Source organism: Eucyclogobius newberryi, unplaced genomic scaffold (genome assembly GCF_026437365.1).
Source record: "Eucyclogobius newberryi isolate DKJ021-1_F unplaced genomic scaffold, fEucNew1.0.hap1 SCAF_18, whole genome shotgun sequence".
NCBI lineage: Eukaryota > Metazoa > Chordata > Actinopteri > Gobiiformes > Gobiidae > Eucyclogobius > Eucyclogobius newberryi.
Window position 1 is genome coordinate 20465171 of NW_027315812.1, and position 21596 is coordinate 20486766.

Sequence of the window (21596 nt, forward strand, 5' to 3'; positions counted from 1 at the left end):
ACTCACCTGTCATTCACCTTGTACTCACCTTGTACTCACCTTGTACTCACCTGTCACTCACCTTACACTCACCTTGTACTCACCTGTCACTCACCTTGTACTCACCTGTCACTCACCTTGTACTCACCTTGTACTCACCTTGTACTCACCTGTCACTCACCTTGTACTCACCTTGTACTCACCTGTCACTCATCTTGTACTCACCTTGTACTCACCTGTCACTCACCTTGTACTCACCTTGTACTCACCTTGTACTCACCTGTCACTCACCTTGTACTCACCTGTCACTCACCTGTCACTCACCTTACACTCACCTTGTACTCACCTGTCACTCACCTTGTACTCACCTTGTACTCACCCTGTACTCACCTGCCACTCACCTTGTACTCACCTGTCACTCACCTGTCACTCACCTTACACTCACCTTGTACTCACCTGTCACTCACCTTGTACTCACCTGCCACTCACCTTGTACTCACCTGCCACTCACCTGTCACTCACCTTGTACTCACCTGCCACTCACCTTGTACTCACCTGTCACTCACCTGTCACTCACCTTACACTCACCTTGTACTCACCTGTCACTCACCTTGTACTCACCTGCCACTCACCTTGTACTCACCTTGTACTCACCTGTCATTCACCTTGTACTCACCTTGTACTCACCTTGTACTCACCTGTCACTCACCTTGTACTCACCTTGTACTCACCTTGTACTCACCTGTCACTCACCTTGTACTCACCTTGTACTCACCCTGTACTCACCTGTCACTCACCTTGTACTCACCTGCCACTCACCAGTCACTCACCTTGTACTCACCTGTCACTCACCTTGTACTCACCTGCCACTCACCAGTCACTCACCTTGTATTCACCTGTCACTCACCTGTCACTCACCTTGTACTCACCTTGTACTCACCTGCCACTCACCTTGTACTCACCTGTCACTCACCAGTCACTCACCTTGTATTCACCTGTCACTCACCTGTCACTCACCTTGTACTCACCTTGTACTCACCTGTCACTCACCTTGTACTCACCTGCCACTCACCTGTCACTCACCTTGTACTCGCCTGCCACTCACATTGTACTCACCTGTCACTCACCTTGTACTCACCTGTCACTTACCTGTCACTCACCTTGTACTCACCTGCCACTCACCTGTCACTCACCTTGTACTCGCCTGCCACTCACATTGTACTCACCTGTCACTCACCTTGTACTCACCTGTCACTTACCTGTCACTCACCTTGTACTCACCTGCCACTCACCTTGTACTCAGCTTGTACTCACCTGTCACTTACCTGTCACTCACCTTGTACTCACCTGCCACTCACCTTGTACTCAGCTTGTACTCACCTGTCACTCACCAGTCATTCACCTTGTACTCACCTGTCACTCACCAGTCACTCACCAGTCACTCACCTGTCACTCACCTTGTACTCACCTGTCACTTACCTGTCACTCACCAGTCACTCCCCTGTCACTCACCTGTCACTCACCTGTCACTCACCTGTCCTCCTGACGTGAAAACACATGGGTAAATACGCAAAAAGTCAAAGAATGAAAACAGCGCTTAAGTCTAGCTTCCCTCATCCCCAATCAAATCAAGTCTACTTCAATTTGCATATTGAATTTGCTTTAAAATGGGAGGAAAATGAGAAAGTTAACGTTAGACTGGCACAAAGATAAAATTTCAACTAAACATTTAGAGTCTCAACATTGACAACAATTAGATTTTTTAGAACATGTTGCTCTTTAACCCTGTTTTAGAAAGTAAACAGTTTTTTTTATTTTTTTATGACCAGATAAGAGAAGGGACGGGGCCCATAAAAAGATGACACAATTTATCATGACACATTATGATGCCCGTCCTATTTCCTTATCTGGTCGCCGTGGATACACTCTGAATGGAACACTTCAGCTGAACTTTTGTGTAAAACTTTCAAACTTTTGTGGACTTTAAACCTTTCCGGAACCACCATGCCTAACCACACATCAACTCGTGCTGTGCTTATGCTAGTTGGATTTTTTACCTTTTCAGCAGCGTTTACTTTTAATATTTTATCAAGTTTTGGAGCCAGAACTGGTGAGTAGTTTGACCAAAAATGCAGCAACATTCTTGTCAATGGTTGTGTTTTTTCAGATCTTTTCACCCAGAATATCGAGGACGTGCTGCTGAAGTATTCAACTCCGTTCACACCGGAACTATGGATATTCTTTCTATGGGACTTCATATACTTTTGGATGTTAGCAATGTATCTTTACTTCATCAGTGGTTTGTGCAGAAGGTAATGCAGTTGATATACCTTGAATACATTACATTAAACCTCGAGTCAGTTAAGTATTTTATAGTATACTGTGCTTTCTTTGGGTTTAGATTGTCACTGAATAGATAAAGACCAGTGGTGGAAATTAACAAAGTAAAAAGTATAGTACAATTTTTAGTGATGCTTAAGTATATTTTTCTGCAGTTCTGAGCAGATATTTATACTTTCTAATACATTACTAGGACTAAAATGTAAAAAGGTTACCGGTATTATTTTTATGTACAAACATTCCAGCCAATTCTTTATCAGGATCGCCACATTCCACTATTTTATTACCCAAATAATAATAATAATAAATACTTTGACTTTTTATTACAAAAGCTTAACACATTTACTTATACCTATATTAAGTAATACCTTTATTTGAGTAAATCTTCTGCTCCTGTATCTGTACTTTGACAACAACAACATTGAGTAATTTTTCCACCAGTTAGAGAGAACTGTGTTTCTGAGCTATAACCTGCTACAAAGCAAACTTGAAACTAGTAGCCATTGTAGTATATTTAGCTTTGCCGTTGGTTCGTTAGCTTAGGGATGTCACAATATCAAACTTTGGTGTTACAATTATTGAAATGACACGATTTAATAATTATTCGCGATTACTGACACCATGACAAAACAACAACATGTTTCATCTTCTTTCATTTGTCATGAAGTGAAAAATGTTACTAGATGTCACTCAACATGTTACTATTCCTCACTTTCCTCCTCAAGTTAATGTGACAAAAACAGCAAGATAAATAATTAGTTTTAGTTCATTTTTTGGCATCCCAAAATAGGATAATACCTTCTACCTAATACCTATTACCTATTACCTAATACCTTCTTTCATCCCAAAATGAAACTTCTGCTCATATTTTATTTATTTTTTTCATTGTATGTTTGGTTATTTGTGTGTATTTATCTGAACAATCCTGAATGTGTTTTCCAGGACTGCTTATGACTGGATGTACACGACCCCTGCAGCGCTGCCCTATGGGTTCCATGTTTGTCTCATTACTAATCTATGCCTTGACATCACCTTCTTATTCCTCTTCGACAGAGAGTAAGTACACGCCACTTTTTTCTTAGGACAACCACAGTTTAGTAACATTAAAACTGTTCTATTTTTTAGGGTGCTGTTTTCCGCAATGGTCATCTCTGGGCTCATGACGGCCACAGACTACACCCTTCTGTTCTTCTCATGTCACGGACTGAAGATCTACGGGGCGTGGCTCAACAAGTACCACAAGATTGACCTCTGGCTCTACAGGATTCTGGTAAAAACACTTGGATTTTGGAAAAGGCAAATGTGTAAAATGTGTTGTGGAAATATAGATGGTTGTTAATGTATGAATGTTAAGATTCATGACAAACATAGTATATTGTCTTAGCATAATACATGAGTTCAGTTCAATAACATGATTTAAAGTATCACTTTGTAATAACTGTACCTTGATTTGACTTCACAATGCATGAATGGACAAATACTTTATAAAGAATTATTCTGGCTTAGTAACTACTTAGTTATTACCCTAGCCCCTTAATTTGTAAATTATTGTTTAAGTCATGCTTTATTAGGACTTAATTCATTTTAATTTATTTATTTATTTATTTGAGCATCGGGAAAATAAAATAAAAACATACATTCAAATATTGATTGTTAAAAAACAATTTTTTTTATATGGGATACATAGTTTATATACAAGAGGCATAGGATACAATACATGTTTACGTATTGTATCCTATGCCTCTTGTAAGAGCTAAGATGTATCTGTATTATAATTATTAGTGATAAATGTGTATGTTCAAAACAATCATTTTCACATATTAAAATTTTTCATATATGCAGATGCCCAACAACAGAATGTTTGCATAAACCAACAAAGTGATATATAAGTATCTTGCAAGGTTTCTCCCTTATAATTTGACAAGACGTCTGTTTATTTCAATACTCAATCTATAATTATTGTATTGATTTTATTTTTCGGGGGTTATTTATATATTTATTCATTTTGGTAGGATTTGCATTCAATTATATTCGGTGACATCTAGTGTTGAAACTTTTCCTTCTTAGAACTAACATTGCATTTAAATTTACATGTAAATGATTCTGACATAATATATACATTCCTCCTAAAAGGCTCTATTTGACTATGTGAGTAGTGTAGAAATATTGCAGTCAGTCGATCCAAAATATTAAATCATCACGGGACATCAGGCCTCAATAACAGGCTAATGCTTATAGCTTTCCGCTCGGCTGCCGTCTCCATAAGCAACAGTTAAGTATATCTCAAAGTGGCTTCTCCTCGTGCCCGTGGGTGAGCGTGACCCCAGATTAGGCACCTGAAGGCCTTCCATGTTGGATCATTAAGGAAATGCACCGATTGCTCATAGTCCACTTCACCTGGAAGCTTCTCTTCCCTGAAGTAACAGATAAGACGAGCCAGGAGACAATTCACTGATAAGAAACGCTTTAGGATTTACAAGAAATGAAACTGATAATAATAATAATAATAATAATAATAGATAATAGTTGTGGTGAATTATAGATTACATTTGAGGCAAAATGTGGCTGTTGAATTTGTATGACTTTTCTATAATAGTATTCCAGTTGCTACATATTATATTTCAAGTTATGATAATCACATGCTGTAATTAAATAAAACGGCTAATTGACACACCTTTTTCCGTGCCTAGACACATGAGGCTGTGAATAAAAAGTGATGTACATTCATTATTACTATATTCTGAGCCGTTTGTTGCTTGGTAACCATGTGTAAGCAAGACAGAAACACTGCAGGGGAGATGAGTGCTACAGTATTTCTAACATAAATGCATTTATCAATGAATGTAAAGATGCATGGATTTGGTCATGGCAGGATGGAATCATATTTTGTTTGTTTTAAAAAAGCCTTTTGAAAATACAGTCCAATACACTGAGTCATGTGCAAGCATCATCTGATTTTTAATGCCAGTTACCTGTTCTTCCACTGCTTATGTTATTATTATAGGGCTATAGTTGACTAAAGACATTCTTGGAGGACTAAAGTAATAGTAGTAAGTAATAAAGTAATAATAGACAAGTATCTATGATTTGACCATGTATCTGTTCCCAAAGTGCACTGACAAGACCAGAAGATTACAGGAGATCACACATTCAAAAAACTACTAGCAAATTGTGTATTTATCTGTAAGAAGAAATTGTTAAAAAAAAAAAAAAAATCAGGTCAAATAAATATTGCAACACAAAAATTAAACACATAACTAACACACTAACTAACTAACTATACATAACTATCCATCCATCTATCTATCTATCTATCTATCAAACAAACAAACAAACAAACAAACAAACAAACACACAAACACACAAACTAACTAACTAACTAAGTAAGAAACACAATAACACACTAACTAATTAACTAACTAACTATATATATGACTATCAGACTATCTATCTATCTAACAAATTAAGTAAGTAAGTATTTTGTAAAAAACTAACTAAGTAAGTACCACAATAACACACGTACACACTAACTAACTAACTAACCAACTAACTAACTAACCAACTAACTAACTAACCAACTAACTAACTAACTAACCAACCAACTAACCAACTAACCAACTAACCAACTAACCAACTAACCAACTAACCAACCAACTAACTAACTAACTAACCAACTAACTAACTATATATAACTATCTATCCCTATCTAACAAACAAACCAACTAACTAAGTAAGTAAGTACCACAATAACACACGTACACACTAACTAACTATGTATAACTATCTATCCATCCATCTATCTAACAAACAAACCAACTAAGTAAGTAACTAACTAACAAACTAACTAACTAACTAAACATAACTATCTATCCATCCATCTATCTAACAAACAAACCAACTAAGTAAGTAACTAACTAACAAACTAACTAACTAACTAACTAACTAACTAACTAAACATAACTGTCTGACCATCCTTCCATCTAACTAAGTGGCGTGTGGCTGGTGTTCCCAGGTGCAGAATGGAGTAGCGCTGTATGCCACTTGGGGGACCCTCTCCACTCTGCTGAACCTGACCATCTACCTGCAGCACCAGACCGGGACGTCCCGCTGCGACTGTGCCACCATGTCCCAGCTGCTGCTGCTCACACTGATCTTTGTCTGGTAAACCAAAGATTATCCAGCCCACTGTTTGTGTCAGCAATAGTAAAAATACTTTTCCTCCAGGTTTTTATTTGAAAACTTCTACTTTGATGAGCATGTGCGTTACATCTTTACCACGTACCCTGTAGTCATCTTGTGGTTAAGTGCGAACATTGCCATTTTGAGTCCAGGGACTCACAATTTTTTCTTTGGAGGTAACAACAAATGCAAATCTGTTAGACTGTGATATGAATTATACAATGTGAATTTACATTGTGTTATTTTTTCCAGTTTTCATTCTTATCACCGTCAGCCTTTTATTCCTGGCCCATGTGGTCCTGGTCTCATGGAAGCACCACAAAAGACCCCTGTACACCGACAGTGAACCCAGCATGTCTCCGGTAGAAATAGCTCTTACACAAAGCAAAATCTTTTTATAAATGTGTATTATGTTGATCATTTGTATATTAGACATGTAAATATTTCAGAATTGTGAATGAAACATTAGCATACAACCTTATTATGAATTCTGGTCAAATATTTGTGCCAATATGTGTTTGTTTATCCGTTTATTAAATTGATCTGTAAGTCAAATTTATTTGTTGTTGTGGAACTGTAAAAAATAATATTTTAACAATAGGAAGTTCTTGAATACAGTTTTGTTGAAGTTCATGTCAAACTTCAGAAATATTGGTCCGAGATTAGTGAGGCACTGCATATTAGAAAAGCACTAGGTTCTAATTGAATGTTTCAAAATGTGCTGTTAAAAAATACTACTTTTGATCACCATATTGATTGATTGTATTTAAGTCGCATCTTTTTTCATAGTTTTGGCCAGGATGTGACTTATACTCCAGAGCAACTTATATGTGATATCATTAGTTATTTTCACACTGGCAACTGCATTTCACATTTTGATGGCGCTCTAGGCTCTGAAAGAAGCAGAAGAAGAATCTGCACTTCCTCTTCCTCTGGAGTTTGTGGAGTTGTTTAGAAGTGACACAGAGGAAAAACAATTCAATGGATTTAGTGATTTGGGGTAAAACCGATGCTTTGGTAAACTTGTTAGCATGTTCTTTATGCTATAGTTATCTGAATAACTGTTATGTTACGTTGACATACCAGACACTTACCTCTGTGCGTCATGTAGCTGAAGGTGTTGGCGTTAGCATACGTACACCTATTCACCATGTTCTCTAATCTGTTATTATTTTAAATTGCATTTCAAGATGATATGTCAGTTCTTGGTCTTGGATTTTATCAAATCAATATCCCCCAAAAATGCGACTTATATATGTTTTTTCTTATCTACTATGCATTTTTTGGCTGGTGCGACTTATTCTCCGGTGATATTTTAGTCCTTAAAATACGGTATTTGGGCCCTAGTTTAAACTCTGTGTTTACGTGGTGTAACACTAGATTACTGTCTTTTAACATTCTTATTTTGTGCACAAAGAGGGCATCAGGTTATTCAGGTGAAGCAGACATTATCAAAATGCACCTGGGTGGATCCTTATTCTTGCAGAGTTGTACAGCGCTCATAATACTATAGTGATAACATAATTCCAGGTCATCAGATCAGAGTCAGATATTGCAAAGATACCATAAACACGCAGCTCCAAAGTACAGATCTCAAATGCAGTAGACGGGAGTGGTGGCTTTGGCAGTGTCCAGAGTGGAGATCCATGACACCAGCACTATGTTTGTGAGCGTCCCCATGTCTCCTCTCTCCCACAGGGCCCCAGGGCATGGGCTGCTCCACGCCGGATCCATCGCCCTGGCCATCGTCACCAATGTCTGTGCTGTGGTCTTCTTTCATCTGGCTAAATTCCCCAATGGTAAGTCCATTCCGTTCAGTCCATGTACTGTACAGTATATAGGCTGGTGTGTTTCAGCTTAAGGAATAAAACATGTAAATTTTCCCTTAATATATTCTGAATTAATGATGCACAGAGTCTTAACATTACACAGAGAAATTCAGGGAGGCCTTTGCATTATAAGAGATAATAAAACATGATTTATAAGCAGATGTATGTAGGTCAGTAAAAGTTGTATTCATATTTTATTTTGATCTTTCTGTGTTGTGTGTGATAATTAGTGATATAAAATGTTAAAATAGTCAAGAGTGGAGGAAAAGGGGGGGTACGGTCTGGCCCAAGGCTGAGCCATAATGTCCTACTCTTAACTAACTACTTTTTCTATCAAATGCAGTGTTTTTATAATATTGGTTGCACTTTTTTATTACCTTTACTGAGCTGAGAATCAAACACAATCAAGCACTAGTTATTATCTCTTATAATAAGTAAGTAAGTAAGTAAGTAAGTAAGTAGGTAAATTGTATTTATATAGCACCTTTCACAGACAGAGGTCACAAAGTGCTTCACAAAACACAGAATAAAACAATAAAAACACAAAAAACTTACAGTGAACAATACATACAACAATATACAGTAAAATCAGTCCGTAAAACAAGTGCATTTAAAAGGCTTGACTAAATAAAAAGGTTTTAAGCTGACCCTTAAAAGCAGTAACTGAGTCCAGTGACCGTAGGGAGAACGGAAGATCGTTCCAGAGTCTGGGGGCAACTGCCTGGAAGGATCTGTCTCCTCTGGTCTGAAAACGGGTGTGAGGAACCAACAACAGTTTCTGATCCAAGGACCTTAGTGAGCGAGAGGGAGCGTATAGTTTAATCAGATCGCTGATGTACAGAGGGACCTGACCATTTAAAGCTCTTAATGCACTACAGTATTCACTATAGCATGAATTTATAAGGTGAAGTGGGGAAGAGTAATGGAATACATATGTTACAACACTGTAATTTTTAGGTATCTGTAATTATACTTTTGAACTGGACTGAAAAGTTTATTTATCAGGACAATTCTTTATAAAGATCAAAATTTAACTCTTTAGTTCTCAAAATAGTCCTCAAAATTAGTTTCTTCAAGTAACATGTTGGTGTACTTAAGTAGATTTTTCAACGTGATACTTTTACGTTTTGGTCATTTGACATCGAGCATCAACACAGAAGAATTCAAGCGTACGTTTCACAAAGGCGTATGAGTCAGAAATAAACCTGATCCTTTTTGAAACCCTCGTATTGTCCTCGCAGCAGTGTTCACGACCTCATCTGTAAACGTGTCTGAGACGTGGAGCCTGGAGGTGACCATGGACCACTGGGCTCAGAACAACTGGCTCATGATTGACAGCTGGTCCCTGGCCTGGCTGGTGGAGGCAGTGTACAGGCTGTGGAGAAGGTCACAAATACACACAAAGCTATGCAACACGCTGTGGATGAGTGATGGTGCCAGAAGTTCTTTATTTCTTTATCTGTCGCCATAGAAACGTGTTTGGTCCCGAGGCTTGTAACCCCGAGCTGCACCCTCCACTCTTCTACCTGATGTGGGCTTCTGTCAATAGTGCGCGGATCTGCTGCATGCTCCTATGGGACCGACAGTAAGCCATGTACTGGATATACATACACAACATGAAACCAGATGCCCTCCCTGACACAAGCCTCTCTAGGACTCTTATTTATCAGTTTCAGACATCAGAAGTTCCTGATTTCAAATACTTTTTGGGGACTTTTGCCATTTTAAAAGATGTTTTATGTTGAATCTGACATTTTACTTGAAACTAGGGTTGTCAAAAGTATCAAAATCCCACTGATATTAATATATACTAACATTAGGATCAAAACTACAGTAGATGCTCATTTGAAGAATCGATACTACAAATCTCACCAAATATGACATTCCCTGAGCAGTTTAGAATGATATTGAACTGAATCAGAACTAATATATGACCACTTGAAAAGGGAGAGTAGCGTCAAGTCGAATTGAGGCTTTCTCTTTCTTTCTCTTTCTTTCTATCTCTTTCTCTATTTTTCTCTCTTTTTCTCTCTTTTTCTCCCTTTTTCTCTCTCTCTCGCTCCTTTAAAAAAAAAAAAAATCATCATTTATATCATTAAAGTCATCGAGAATTGAGCCTGTTCCTTTGTATCAAAATCCAGTTGTAAATTTTAGTATCATGACATTTCTACAGGAGAACTATAAATAAATAATATAATAACAACAATCTTCAGTTCAGACTCCGTGGGTCCATAATACAATAAAACAATTAAAAATATGCATGAGACAAACAACATCCCAATATAATAAAATTCTACGGTCCATATAATCAGTTCCTCCGATGCCTCCGGAGCTCAGAGGTGCACCTACTATTCGGTCCAGGCGTTATTAAAACATTCATCAGCCCATTTTGTGAGTCCTACAGGCGCTTCATAAACTTATAAACAAAGACTCTAATTACATAATTCAGCATGGGAACATTATTTTCCACAAACAAGTACCTGCAGCTTCTTGAATTGACTATTTCAGTATCTGCACCACAAGTGGACAGTATAGAGCGGTGTGCAGTTATTATATTTTATATATATTATATATTATATGTTACATTTGCTAGATTTACACATGCAGGTGGCCCAATATGAACATTTTGAGCCGATACAGTATCTGATATATGTCTTACTATCATGGCCAATAACTAATACATCCCAAAGTTTCACTTTTGTTAAAATAACAACACAGTTTATTTAAGTATCCGGGATTTAAAACAATTCCTGGCATGATTGTATAAACAGACAAACATATGTTGTAGCCTAGTTGATCTACTATTTCTGTTTTTACTCATTAGTCTGTTCAAACTTGAAGCATTGCATGAAAATGATTGGTTTCAAATATCGCCTAAATTTTCAATACCGATATGCTGATCTGAGGCAACCCTCTGATATCACCAATATATATCCAATATGCAATCTCTACACACCTTTATTGAGCCAGCATATTCACTTTAGCGAGTATTTTACAGTACTGGCTCTGATTGTCCTCATCGTCACAGAGGTCAGTCCTGATGATGTGCAGATATTTGCCCTTATCCACAGCTGATAACCCTGCACTTTTTAGAGTTCAAGTTAAAATGATATGGCTCCTATCTATCTCCCAACATAAAGCCTGTCTTACATTTCGTGAGTCTTTCAGATAGATTGCTCATGTTCAAATTGAAGAGCGTAGGTGACCGGACACCACCTTGTCTCACCCCCATTCGTCACTAGACACAGTTCAGAAGTTCCAGTTCCCATCTAACATTCATTCTTTTGTGCTTTCCAAAAATGTAATAGCCAAAATACATACATACATTTGGGTTCGGGTTATTTTAGAAGCAAGGAATGGAAGAAAAGGAAAGATTATGCTGTTGTTTTGATCTTGTAACAGTAAAATTGGATAATGTGACATCCCTACTTTTACATTAATGCACCACACTTAACTAACAATAACATTTATTTTCTCCTACAGTGAAATAACATCAGCCTTTATATTGTCCACAATGCAGCCGTCCATCAGCTTCTTCATGCTGTACACATCTTATCACAATCTTCACCAGCACAAAGCCTGGCTCGCTATTAACAACCGCAACCTCGTTTGGTGGATGCGGTATTTGGTAAGACATGCAATTTAATCAGATTATACTGGCTTTGTCTGTGAGAACAGTGTTGACGGGTTGGTTCTGGTGACAGACTCAGAGTGGCTTGGCCTTGTTTGCCTGGTGGACTCTCCAGATAGCCTCAGTTAACTTTGGCATAGTACTCAAGTATAAGGCTGAAGTACAGGACCCAGTAGCCAGCACCATCGTCCTCACCATTATCCTTTTGGCTGCTATCATCTGGTGAGAATGGTGTCATCATATATTTTTAACTCCATTTGGCAAAAAGTAATCATATATGTTTGTTTGTTTGTTTGTTTGTTTGTTTGTTTGTTTGTTTCTACAACAGGTTCTTTCTACAGAGTGTGTTTTACCTCAAGTACATGCACTACACGTTCACAGTTTATCCCATTCTTATCCTGGGTCTTGGAGCAATGTTCACCAAAAGCTTTCAAGTCAACAACTTAGGCACCAACACTCTCTACTGTGGTAAGAGGACATTATAACTAACATCCTTTTTACTGTAAAACATGATATTTAAGTTATTAAAAATGTGTAGTTTACTTTCTAGTGCTCTGTAGGGCTCATACTAATGATTACTGTAGTAGTCGACTAGTCAGTGGTTATTTCTATAATACAATGAGATGTTTTAAGTAGATTGACAACCAAGAATATTTGAAATATGGTGACTAAAGGCTTATATGTAGAGAATTAATGAATTAAGTGTATTGTTGATGACAATTGCTTACTCTTTTGTCACATTTTGATTCAATAATGTCACTCTCTTTGTTTTAGAAGGTCTTTTGTACATGTTTTGAATTTTGGATAATGATTGTGATTATCAAAATACAATCAAGATTATTTTAGCCATGATTAGTCGAATAATCATTGCAGGCCTGGAGTTGTAAATGTCTGGCTGTATCACACTTTTACACAATGTAACTAAAAGTGTAATCATGTTTCTATTGCAATAATTACTCGCAGAAATGTATTGGTAATAATATGGAAACATGGCCACAAAATACCAAGCTATTTCCATTATTACCATGCTAGTACTATGCTGTGAGTTATCATCACGCTAAATGTAAAAGTAAAATGAATGGCACCTTGTATCTGTCCATAGGTTTCATGATGCTGCTGATCACCATCATGTGCAGTGTTCACCTGGTCGCAGCCTGCATGTACAAAGGCTCGTCCCGCAAGCGTCGCCAGGTCCAGTCTGGTCTCACGCTGGAGAACTGTGCCACCGTGTGCCAACCTGAAGGCAAAGGCAACATGCAAATACAGACTTAATACAAGCAATGTCAACAAATCCTCCATTGAGCACCACGGATTTGAAATGTGTTATCATGACCACCAGGGGGCAGCATTGATCCTCTCGATACACGAAGTTAGCCTGAACGTGAACCGGGCCAGATGGTCGAAACAAATATGCATAACAACAGCCATAGTGACAATAAATCAATATTCAAAACCCCATCCATAAAACTTCAGAAATTATTACTGCTATTACAGTAAGAAACTGAATTTCTTTTTCAAAATTTGTATGTTTGGATGTTGTTTGATGAAGACTCCTGCACCAAATGCCCATCTGTCTTTGCTATATTTACTTGGTTTGACAAATCACGCAGCAATAACAAGCCTTGCAAAATGGAAAATATATTGCTGAATGTGCATTAATATAGTGCGTACATAACATCGTTCTTGCATTTGCTGTTTTGATTGCACTCATTTGGTTAACTTGATTAGGAAGATGTACCAGCCAACCATGGCTTTTATTAAATAGTATATTTTCCCCTGGAGAGCAAGAAAGAAAGAAAGTCGATTCATCCTAATATATGACGTTCTAAAATTCAGGGGAAACTGGGGAAATATGTAAATAAAAAACATAAAAAAGCTATTTTATCATTTGGCCAAGAAAGAAAACAGCTGCATATGGGCATAAGTAAACATGTGAAAAGACACAATAAAAAGTAAACAGAGTAGCCCATAATTTCTAGTAAATGTAACAAAAGTCATTTACTGATGTCCACCGTTGTTTCAGTCCAGTCCTTGACAGTCAGCTCCATTCATTTCCTTATTATTGCTACATTCCACAGGTTTCCATCAATCATTTCCATTGTCGATCTGATGGATCTCAATGAATGATGCATTTACCCCTGAACTAGACAAGTGAGTTAACCTTTAACATCCTGTTAATTCCTTTTCCCGTGTGTGCATTCACTGTAATTAACAACAAAGCGCTCATAAAATCCAACAAATCCCTTTAGGGCACAATGCCACACTCGTTATCTTTTATATGACAAACAACAACTTTTTGCTCCCAAAGGTTTTCAAACATACAGTCAAAAATACACTTCATATTTTGTGGCAGTCAATGAATAAAACAAATAAATAATTAATTCAAACTATGGACATTTTTTATCAGTTGATTCCATAAATATTGTGGAAGATAATTAGCTTACTTGGTGCCACTTCATAACTCTGTCTGATTAAAACTTTCGAGCTACACGCTCTACTTATTGCATTCGAAACATTTGATCAGAAGCAAAATTATAATGAAAACTCCAAATTAGTTTGGAAAAATCTAATGAGTTGTGAAACTACCTCATCAATTATCATTTGTTATTTTTAGTAATTTATTTTTGGTGCTTTTCGTGTCCCTCTCGTCACCTCACATTGTCTCTATCAAAAGCAATAGAAAGTTAGAATGGATAAAAATATGGCGGCCAATTTTCTGCAAATGAGAGCAGCGTGGATTAATCCTAAGGTCACAGACACCCGCCCACTGCAATAAAAGCAATTTTCAATCCGACAAAATATGAACAGAGAAACGCTATCAACAACAAACATGTCCATTGTGTCCCTGTGTTTTCTCCTCTGTTCGGTTTGATTCAGCTCAGCCTCCTTATGAAAGGTTGAGTTGTTGTTCCACCATGTCTCATGTGCCATTCTTTAAGCTCAATGCAGAAAGAGGACACTTCAAACATCTGTGCTTATCAGATTGCATCATGGGTAGAAGGGGGGCTAGGTATTCATAAAACCAATCCTCAAATGTTATGACACATGTGAACAAAGACAATGTAGATGTAATTTCCAACCATTTTCCATATCAAAGGGACATATCAACAGCTATTGTGTTCCCTGATCAAAAAACTATCTGGAGTTGTGTAATGTCTAATTGCCATCTACAATAGAGTTTGTGCAGATAGCAACAGTTCAATTTTAGTAGTAAATTGAAAAATTGTGTGCGTCAATAGTGATGTTTTCTCCTGTAAGAGCTCAAAACCCAACTATGAAAAATATGCCACAGTCTAATATAAAAAAGGAAAGTCAAGATACACAACAGAACTAGCTCAAGCTCTGCCTCTGTTTGTTGAGAAAATATTGTTGTTGTTGTTGTTGTTGTTGTTGTAGGGCGAGTTAAAATGTCCTTTATCTCCCCCTACCAAACAAGCTAGCTTTACTCTGCACAGTTAGCTGTCAGGTTGTTCTGTCACTCGGTCCGATTGTTGACGGACATTTTGAAGGTATTCTCTGGCCGTTACTGCTCACTGTGAATGCCAGATACTCATAATTAAATAAATGTAAGAAATATAAGTTTAATTTTATTTGTTATTATTCATTTAACCAGGATAGTCTTGCTGGGATTGGTCTGAGATCTCTTTTTTAGGGGAGTCTGAGTCCCGGAGGAGGAAGGAAATGATGTTAGAAAATGATCTTCATGGAAACAAGAACAGTTTAATTCAGCTTTGTTCATTGGCCATTTAAGGTTTAAAAAAACACAGTGAAAAACAAGCGCATGAACCTTAAAGTGCACAGAAAGAATGACCCTATAAAAAAACATTGGACAATTAAAAAACGCTGAAAGTACCGAGAAACATTCTGACACTGTGAAATAAGCAAACGAAAAGAGATTCTCACTGAAAAGTATAGTAAAGCGCTAGATCAAAATTCAACATGTATTATTTAGGCAGCTTGAGAAGGTAAGAAGCCTTTAGCATGACGAGATGTCTTACATTTAATGAAGCGATATCTTCTTGCAGAGGGAATAATTCACATCTTTCCAGCTGTGCAGACTTCATAATATACATTTCACCTCTCTTTGGCTGTAATGTTACCAAACCACACACAGTAATACAGCCAACAAGAAGTTACATGGTGCATTTTTACGATTGTGCAAGAAAAAGAGTTTAAAAATAGCCAACAAACAAACAAACAAACAAACAAACCAAACTCATTTAGATTCACTTAAAACACACTTCATTACCTCTGCATCCTGGAAATTGTGGCTAAAACAACCACTTTCTCCTGGACTGAAAATACAATCGTTCTATTTCAACCACCAGTCTAAAGGGTCTGTATTTTGCTGAATTTGGCCCATGAAGTTTGCTCCAATAAGACAAATTCTCTCTTTATCTCCACCCGACATGACTAACTCTGGCTAAAATTACATCCTCGACCGTATTCACCTGCTATTCCGCTCCAGTTACATTCTATTTGCAGCTTTATAACAAGCTTGTTGTTGTTGTTTTTTCTTCACAAATACCCAGGTGTTCATTTAAAATACTTGGTGACAGACGGATGGCTGTCTGGTCTACTGAATCGCCCTACGTATACAGCAGTTTCTTTTAGGAGCTAGAGAGGACACATCCCCCAAAGAGAAGAGCCGTGCCCGAGGAGGAACCGGAGGTGTTTTACTGTCTGGCACACATGTAATCGTTACCATTCTCTCCGTAGAATTGTCTTCTTTTTTCCAGAGAGAGAATAAAATACAGCACATATGCAAATGCGTGTTCCCAGTTAATTCAAACCATATGATTATGCAAACATTATAAGTATTGCCTTGTGCCAAGCCTGGGACCCTCTGTTCCTTTGTCCCCCGCCCTCCTTGTCTCTCGGCTGAGGTGAAGTCAGGTTTGAAAGCAGATGAGCCTCAGCTAACACTGGCATTCAGAACAAGGTTAGAATAATCCTTGAGAGAAGAGAAATAGTTAATGTTTTAGGTGAAGCTTTTAAACCAAACATACAATTCAGTTTTCATTCAAAAGAAAACGTCAAACTCCTATTGTAATATCCGCTATCTAATAATTATTGTTTTATTGTGGTTTTAATGCACATTTCTCCTGTTATGTAAAGCAGTTTGAATTACTTTGTGGACAAAAATCTGCCCAAAAGCATAAATAATTGGCCATTGTGATGCAAACAAGAGCTATGGAACAACTTCTATAATTGCTGAGTAAATACTGCTATACATCTATCTGTGTCAGAATACAGAACATTAACTCCAGTAGTTATTATACATATATAGTAACATTATCAGGCTGACTTATACGAGGTGCGATGACACAATCTCAAGATCTATATAAAAAAAAGTGGTTGTAGAAGTAATTGTTGTGGATACAGACAAGACAAAAGAGAATCAATTCTCCATTAACATGTTATTAAGGGTGCTGGACCACGCTGAACAACCAAGCCCAATTTGCCTCTATTTAGGAAGAGATAAAGACAAGTGTGAGTTTACCTTTGTGATCATTCATGTTCATACGTTGTTGTATTAAAACGGCATGATTCTGTATGTAATTCCGTGTAGTTTAGAGCGAGGAGCTCTGGAGTGTGGGTCGGGTTCTGAAGAGCAGGATGTGTTTATATGTGATTGTATGGTGGTCATATGGGACTGTCATTTCCTTTGTGCTGTGTGTTGCCAAGTACTTCTTTGTTATAGAACCCCCTTAAAAAATAGATGACACACCTCAAGGGGCGATCCTATTAAACCTAATAAACCTCACAAATAAATAAATAAAACATAAAGGTCCTGGAGACGTACAGAGAGGCACAGCAAGTACTAGAGACGCACTGGTGCAGGAGCGATGGTGGCTGCAGCTGAGCAGCTTCTCTGCAGAGGCACAATGGGCTGCAGTCTGTGTATTTCTCTGGCAGTGCAGTATTTAACATAACTTGTATACTAAAATATGTATTTTGTAGCTGTAGAAAAAACACTTTGGTAAATCATATGATATATATATGTAAAAAAAAACGTACACATTACTCAAGCTGCCATTGAACTGATGGAAATGGCTGTCATTAATGTTTCACAGAACTATTATGGAAATTATTTAAAATCAGAAAAAGTGTATTTATCTTTAATTCAATTGCTTTTTGTATTACTTTGATCCACTTTTTTTTTTTAGCCTGCACATGTTTTCTCTCTACACGTCACTTGAATCCCAAAGCTTGTACTAAACTAAAGCGACATAAAAAGTAGCTACAGCTGAACTTTCTAAACAAACACCTACATTAGTTTTTCATTCAGATCTGCCACACTGACACCAATTAGTTTGCTTCAGCTAGTATGCAAATGTTTGGTATTAATTGATCCCAGGACACAGTCGCACCAATAAGCTTGTCATCCCTCACTCCTGCTTTTCCATTTTTAAACCTGCTCGGACCGCGCTCTCTTCAAAGACTTAATGGTGGTTAAAGAATTGACATTGATTTTTTTTGTATGACTTATTATTAATTAGTGGGATTTCCACATTACGAAGCCTTTAAGCCTCCTTTATATAAGCCATAAAGGAGCACGCTTATTATCCAAATATAAACGGTAATACCTAAAGTTATGGTTGTGAACCCCTGAGAGCAAGTGTGCAAATGTATTCATTAAAGTTTCAATGGTAAAAAGACTTGCTTGTTGTTTTGACCCAATCAATCCAAATGAGAAATGACAGATTGAACATTAATTATTTTTGGATACACGCCCACTACTTTATTTTGTTGTCCTTTTTTATGTAATACGATTGATTGATTTATTTATTTATTTGTATTACTGCTATACACATAGGATATAGCATCGCACTATGTCCTTGTCAAGAGCAATTTGAAAGTTTGACCTGATCTTACACATGTTCATATGAGTGCTCCATGTTGTGCTTAACTTAAATACTACTTAATGATGTATGTTTTATATTTCATTGACTTATTTGAGATAACTAAACTGCGCTAACTGAAGCTCAACATTTGGATCGACTCTCGCCTTTATGACCAATCATCCATATTTAGAAACCCGGAGCATGACGTGACGCTACAATGACTCAAGCGTTTCTGAGTGTCTGACAGCTGCTGACGTGTTCACCTGCTGCTCGATTGGTGCATCACATTCTTCTGTTAACTTAAATGCATTTGAAACACACTTCTTTGATAAGTACTCTGAGACAGCCAGGTAGAACAAAGGGGGCCTTGTCACTTCAAAATGTATTTCCACCAGTGCAGGTCGTCTTTGAGGTGAAGACACACAGGAATCCTTTATCTGGGTGTCTGAGTAACCTGCCACATTTTCGACTCGTCATGATTTTAATCCCTTTTTCTTTTTCAAAACTTTGAACATTTGTCACCCAAGCCTCCCCTGCCAAAACGTGTTTGATTATACTGCCAAAGAGAAGAATCAATGACTTATTGTAATTGGCCGGAATAAGCAAGAATGAGGAAAAAATAAAGAAGAATAAGAAATGTTCTACAAAATGTTCTACAAAAAGCAACAGGTATATTTTAGTGCCTTAATGTGTCTTATATTAATCAAACAGGTTGTTTCGGTGCATTACCCCTGAAGACACCACCAGCAGCAGGAACAAGAACCATCACCAGACCTGAGCAGTGTCCATGCGTTTCATCTTCAAAAAGATACAAATGATAATGTTATGTCCAGTTTGAGTTATCTAAGCATTTAAGCATTTGTCCTCTTTGTACACAGGAGATACTAATACTTACATACAGAGGTGAAACTCAAGAGTTTGATGTAGGGGGTCAGTGATAATCGCGCCAAAAAAAATCAGGGACTCAATGTGATTAAGGTGATTTATGAATTATCATCATCATTAATAATGGTAAGCCTAGTATTATCATTATCAGTAATAATAATAATATGTTATTATAAATTTGCCCTAGCATTATTTTAAACATTATAATATATATTTGTCTTTATTATGAATTAATTTAAAAAAATAAAAATAAAAATGCAGGGCCCTGTGACGAGTTGGCCACTGTCCAGGGTGTACCCCGCCTAAGGCCCAAAGTCACTGGGATAGGCTCCAGTCACCCGCGAGCCCGAAAGGGAACAAGCGGTAGAAAAGGGATGAATGAATGAATAAAAAATCCAATTTAAATGGTGCGCACACAAACTGGATCGAGCGCCACTATTTGGACCCGTTTTGTTGCGTCATGTCTGTAAAACCTGCTCCTTGTGCAGGGAACAACCTTGAGCCACAGACAGAACAAGCACTCACTGTAAACTTTAGAGGAGAGACAGAGGGGCAGAGAGCACTAGTGATGTGCTGGGTGCAGTTTTCAAACATAACATTTCCACATTTTTCAAAACTAAATTATATGGAAGAGATTTAATGTAATATGTAGATGCATATTTGAAACTGTTTTAGTTGTATGGTCAAGTCAGTGAGAGGATTGGGGGGGACGCTGTCAGAAAGGGGGGACACCTCGGCTGATGGTGTGTCCCCCGTGATTTCGGCCTATGCTTACACAGCAGAACCTCAGCTACAAAGAAAAATATTTCAGGAAATAAAAATGTACTTTAACCATTAACAAATACAATTTCTTAAAAGTAATACATTAACCACTCTGCAAATTATAGCTTGTTTTGACAAAAAAAAAACAATACTAACGTAGCTGAAGCCACACTAAGTAGGCTATGTACAGTGTCAGGTGAAAGCTAAAAATAAAACAGTAAATGTACTTGCACCTCTCTTCACTGAAGAACTCCACCGAAGGTCCTGGACAAGAGCCAGTCGGTCACATGGCTTTGGCTACAGACAGGGAGATAATATTAACTGAATAGACATACATATTTACAGAAAAAACCTAACCTAAAACAAATAAGTAACAAGGATTATACAAGTGACCCAAAAACACAAGTCACACAGGTCAACAAACTTGAGTGACAACTAAAACGAGAGATGGTCTCCTAAACCACAGAAAGTCAGAAGCGCAAAACAACATAGTGGGCACGTTCGGTATAAGCAAAACTGCACAGATCCGATCGGTGTTGATCAACGTTGCAATTTCCTATTGGTCTACACAAGGTTTTTCTCTCCTCTCATTGGACACTTCAACTTTGGTCGATCGTCAAGACAAGGCCCAGCTAAACACAAACAAGACTAGTGACTGACAGCTAGAGCAACAGATAAGATAAGATAATCCTTTATTGTCCCACATGGGGAAATTTCATTGGTGCAACGCAGGTAGATACAGAGGTAGATACAGAAGAACAGATCACTTATATGAACGGCCCAAACAAAACTGCCCATTAGTATCATGACTGAAGAAGTCCTCCAATTCCCAACAAAAGCTCACGGTACCAATTTCCAGGAGGAAAAACACAAGGTTGTCAAGCCACACAAAACCAAGCAAATTATCATACCAGAGAAATAGCAGGCCGTAAAAGCTGTAAAGTGTATTTCTTTTGGAGAAGTGAAGCTATTATTCCAAATGCTAGAGTTACTATTTCATGTTACAACTTTTTGTACCTCTAGTACGTGGTTAGCCTTCTCTTAATCTTAATCCATACCGGGATATTTTAGTGGTTAAAAACAAATGTCTAACTTGTCTTACTAAACATTTACAGCTGCCACTATTATAAGTCATAATGCTTT

At 37.5% G+C, this 21596-nt stretch overlaps 2 protein-coding genes across 2 annotated transcripts; both read left to right on the plus strand.

Annotated features, from left to right (window-relative positions):
* Window positions 1–1886: 1886 nt before the first annotated feature.
* LOC140364990 (uncharacterized) lies at window positions 1887–7001 on the plus strand. Its single transcript, XM_072451362.1, has 7 exons — window positions 1887–2089; window positions 2147–2291; window positions 3262–3375; window positions 3445–3589; window positions 6332–6480; window positions 6544–6674; window positions 6751–7001. The coding sequence occupies exons 1-7, from the start codon at window positions 1984–1986 to the stop codon at window positions 6897–6899; spliced, it is 939 nt and encodes a 312-aa protein (XP_072307463.1). The 5' UTR covers window positions 1887–1983; the 3' UTR covers window positions 6900–7001.
* Window positions 7002–9560: 2559 nt separating this feature from the next.
* Window positions 9561–13239, plus strand: LOC140364991 (uncharacterized). Its single transcript, XM_072451363.1, has 6 exons — window positions 9561–9713; window positions 9799–9912; window positions 11811–11955; window positions 12032–12180; window positions 12287–12426; window positions 13061–13239. Exons 1-6 carry the CDS (start codon window positions 9625–9627, stop codon window positions 13228–13230), a joined length of 807 nt encoding a protein of 268 aa, XP_072307464.1. The 5' UTR covers window positions 9561–9624; the 3' UTR covers window positions 13231–13239.
* Window positions 13240–21596: the final 8357 nt, after the last annotated feature.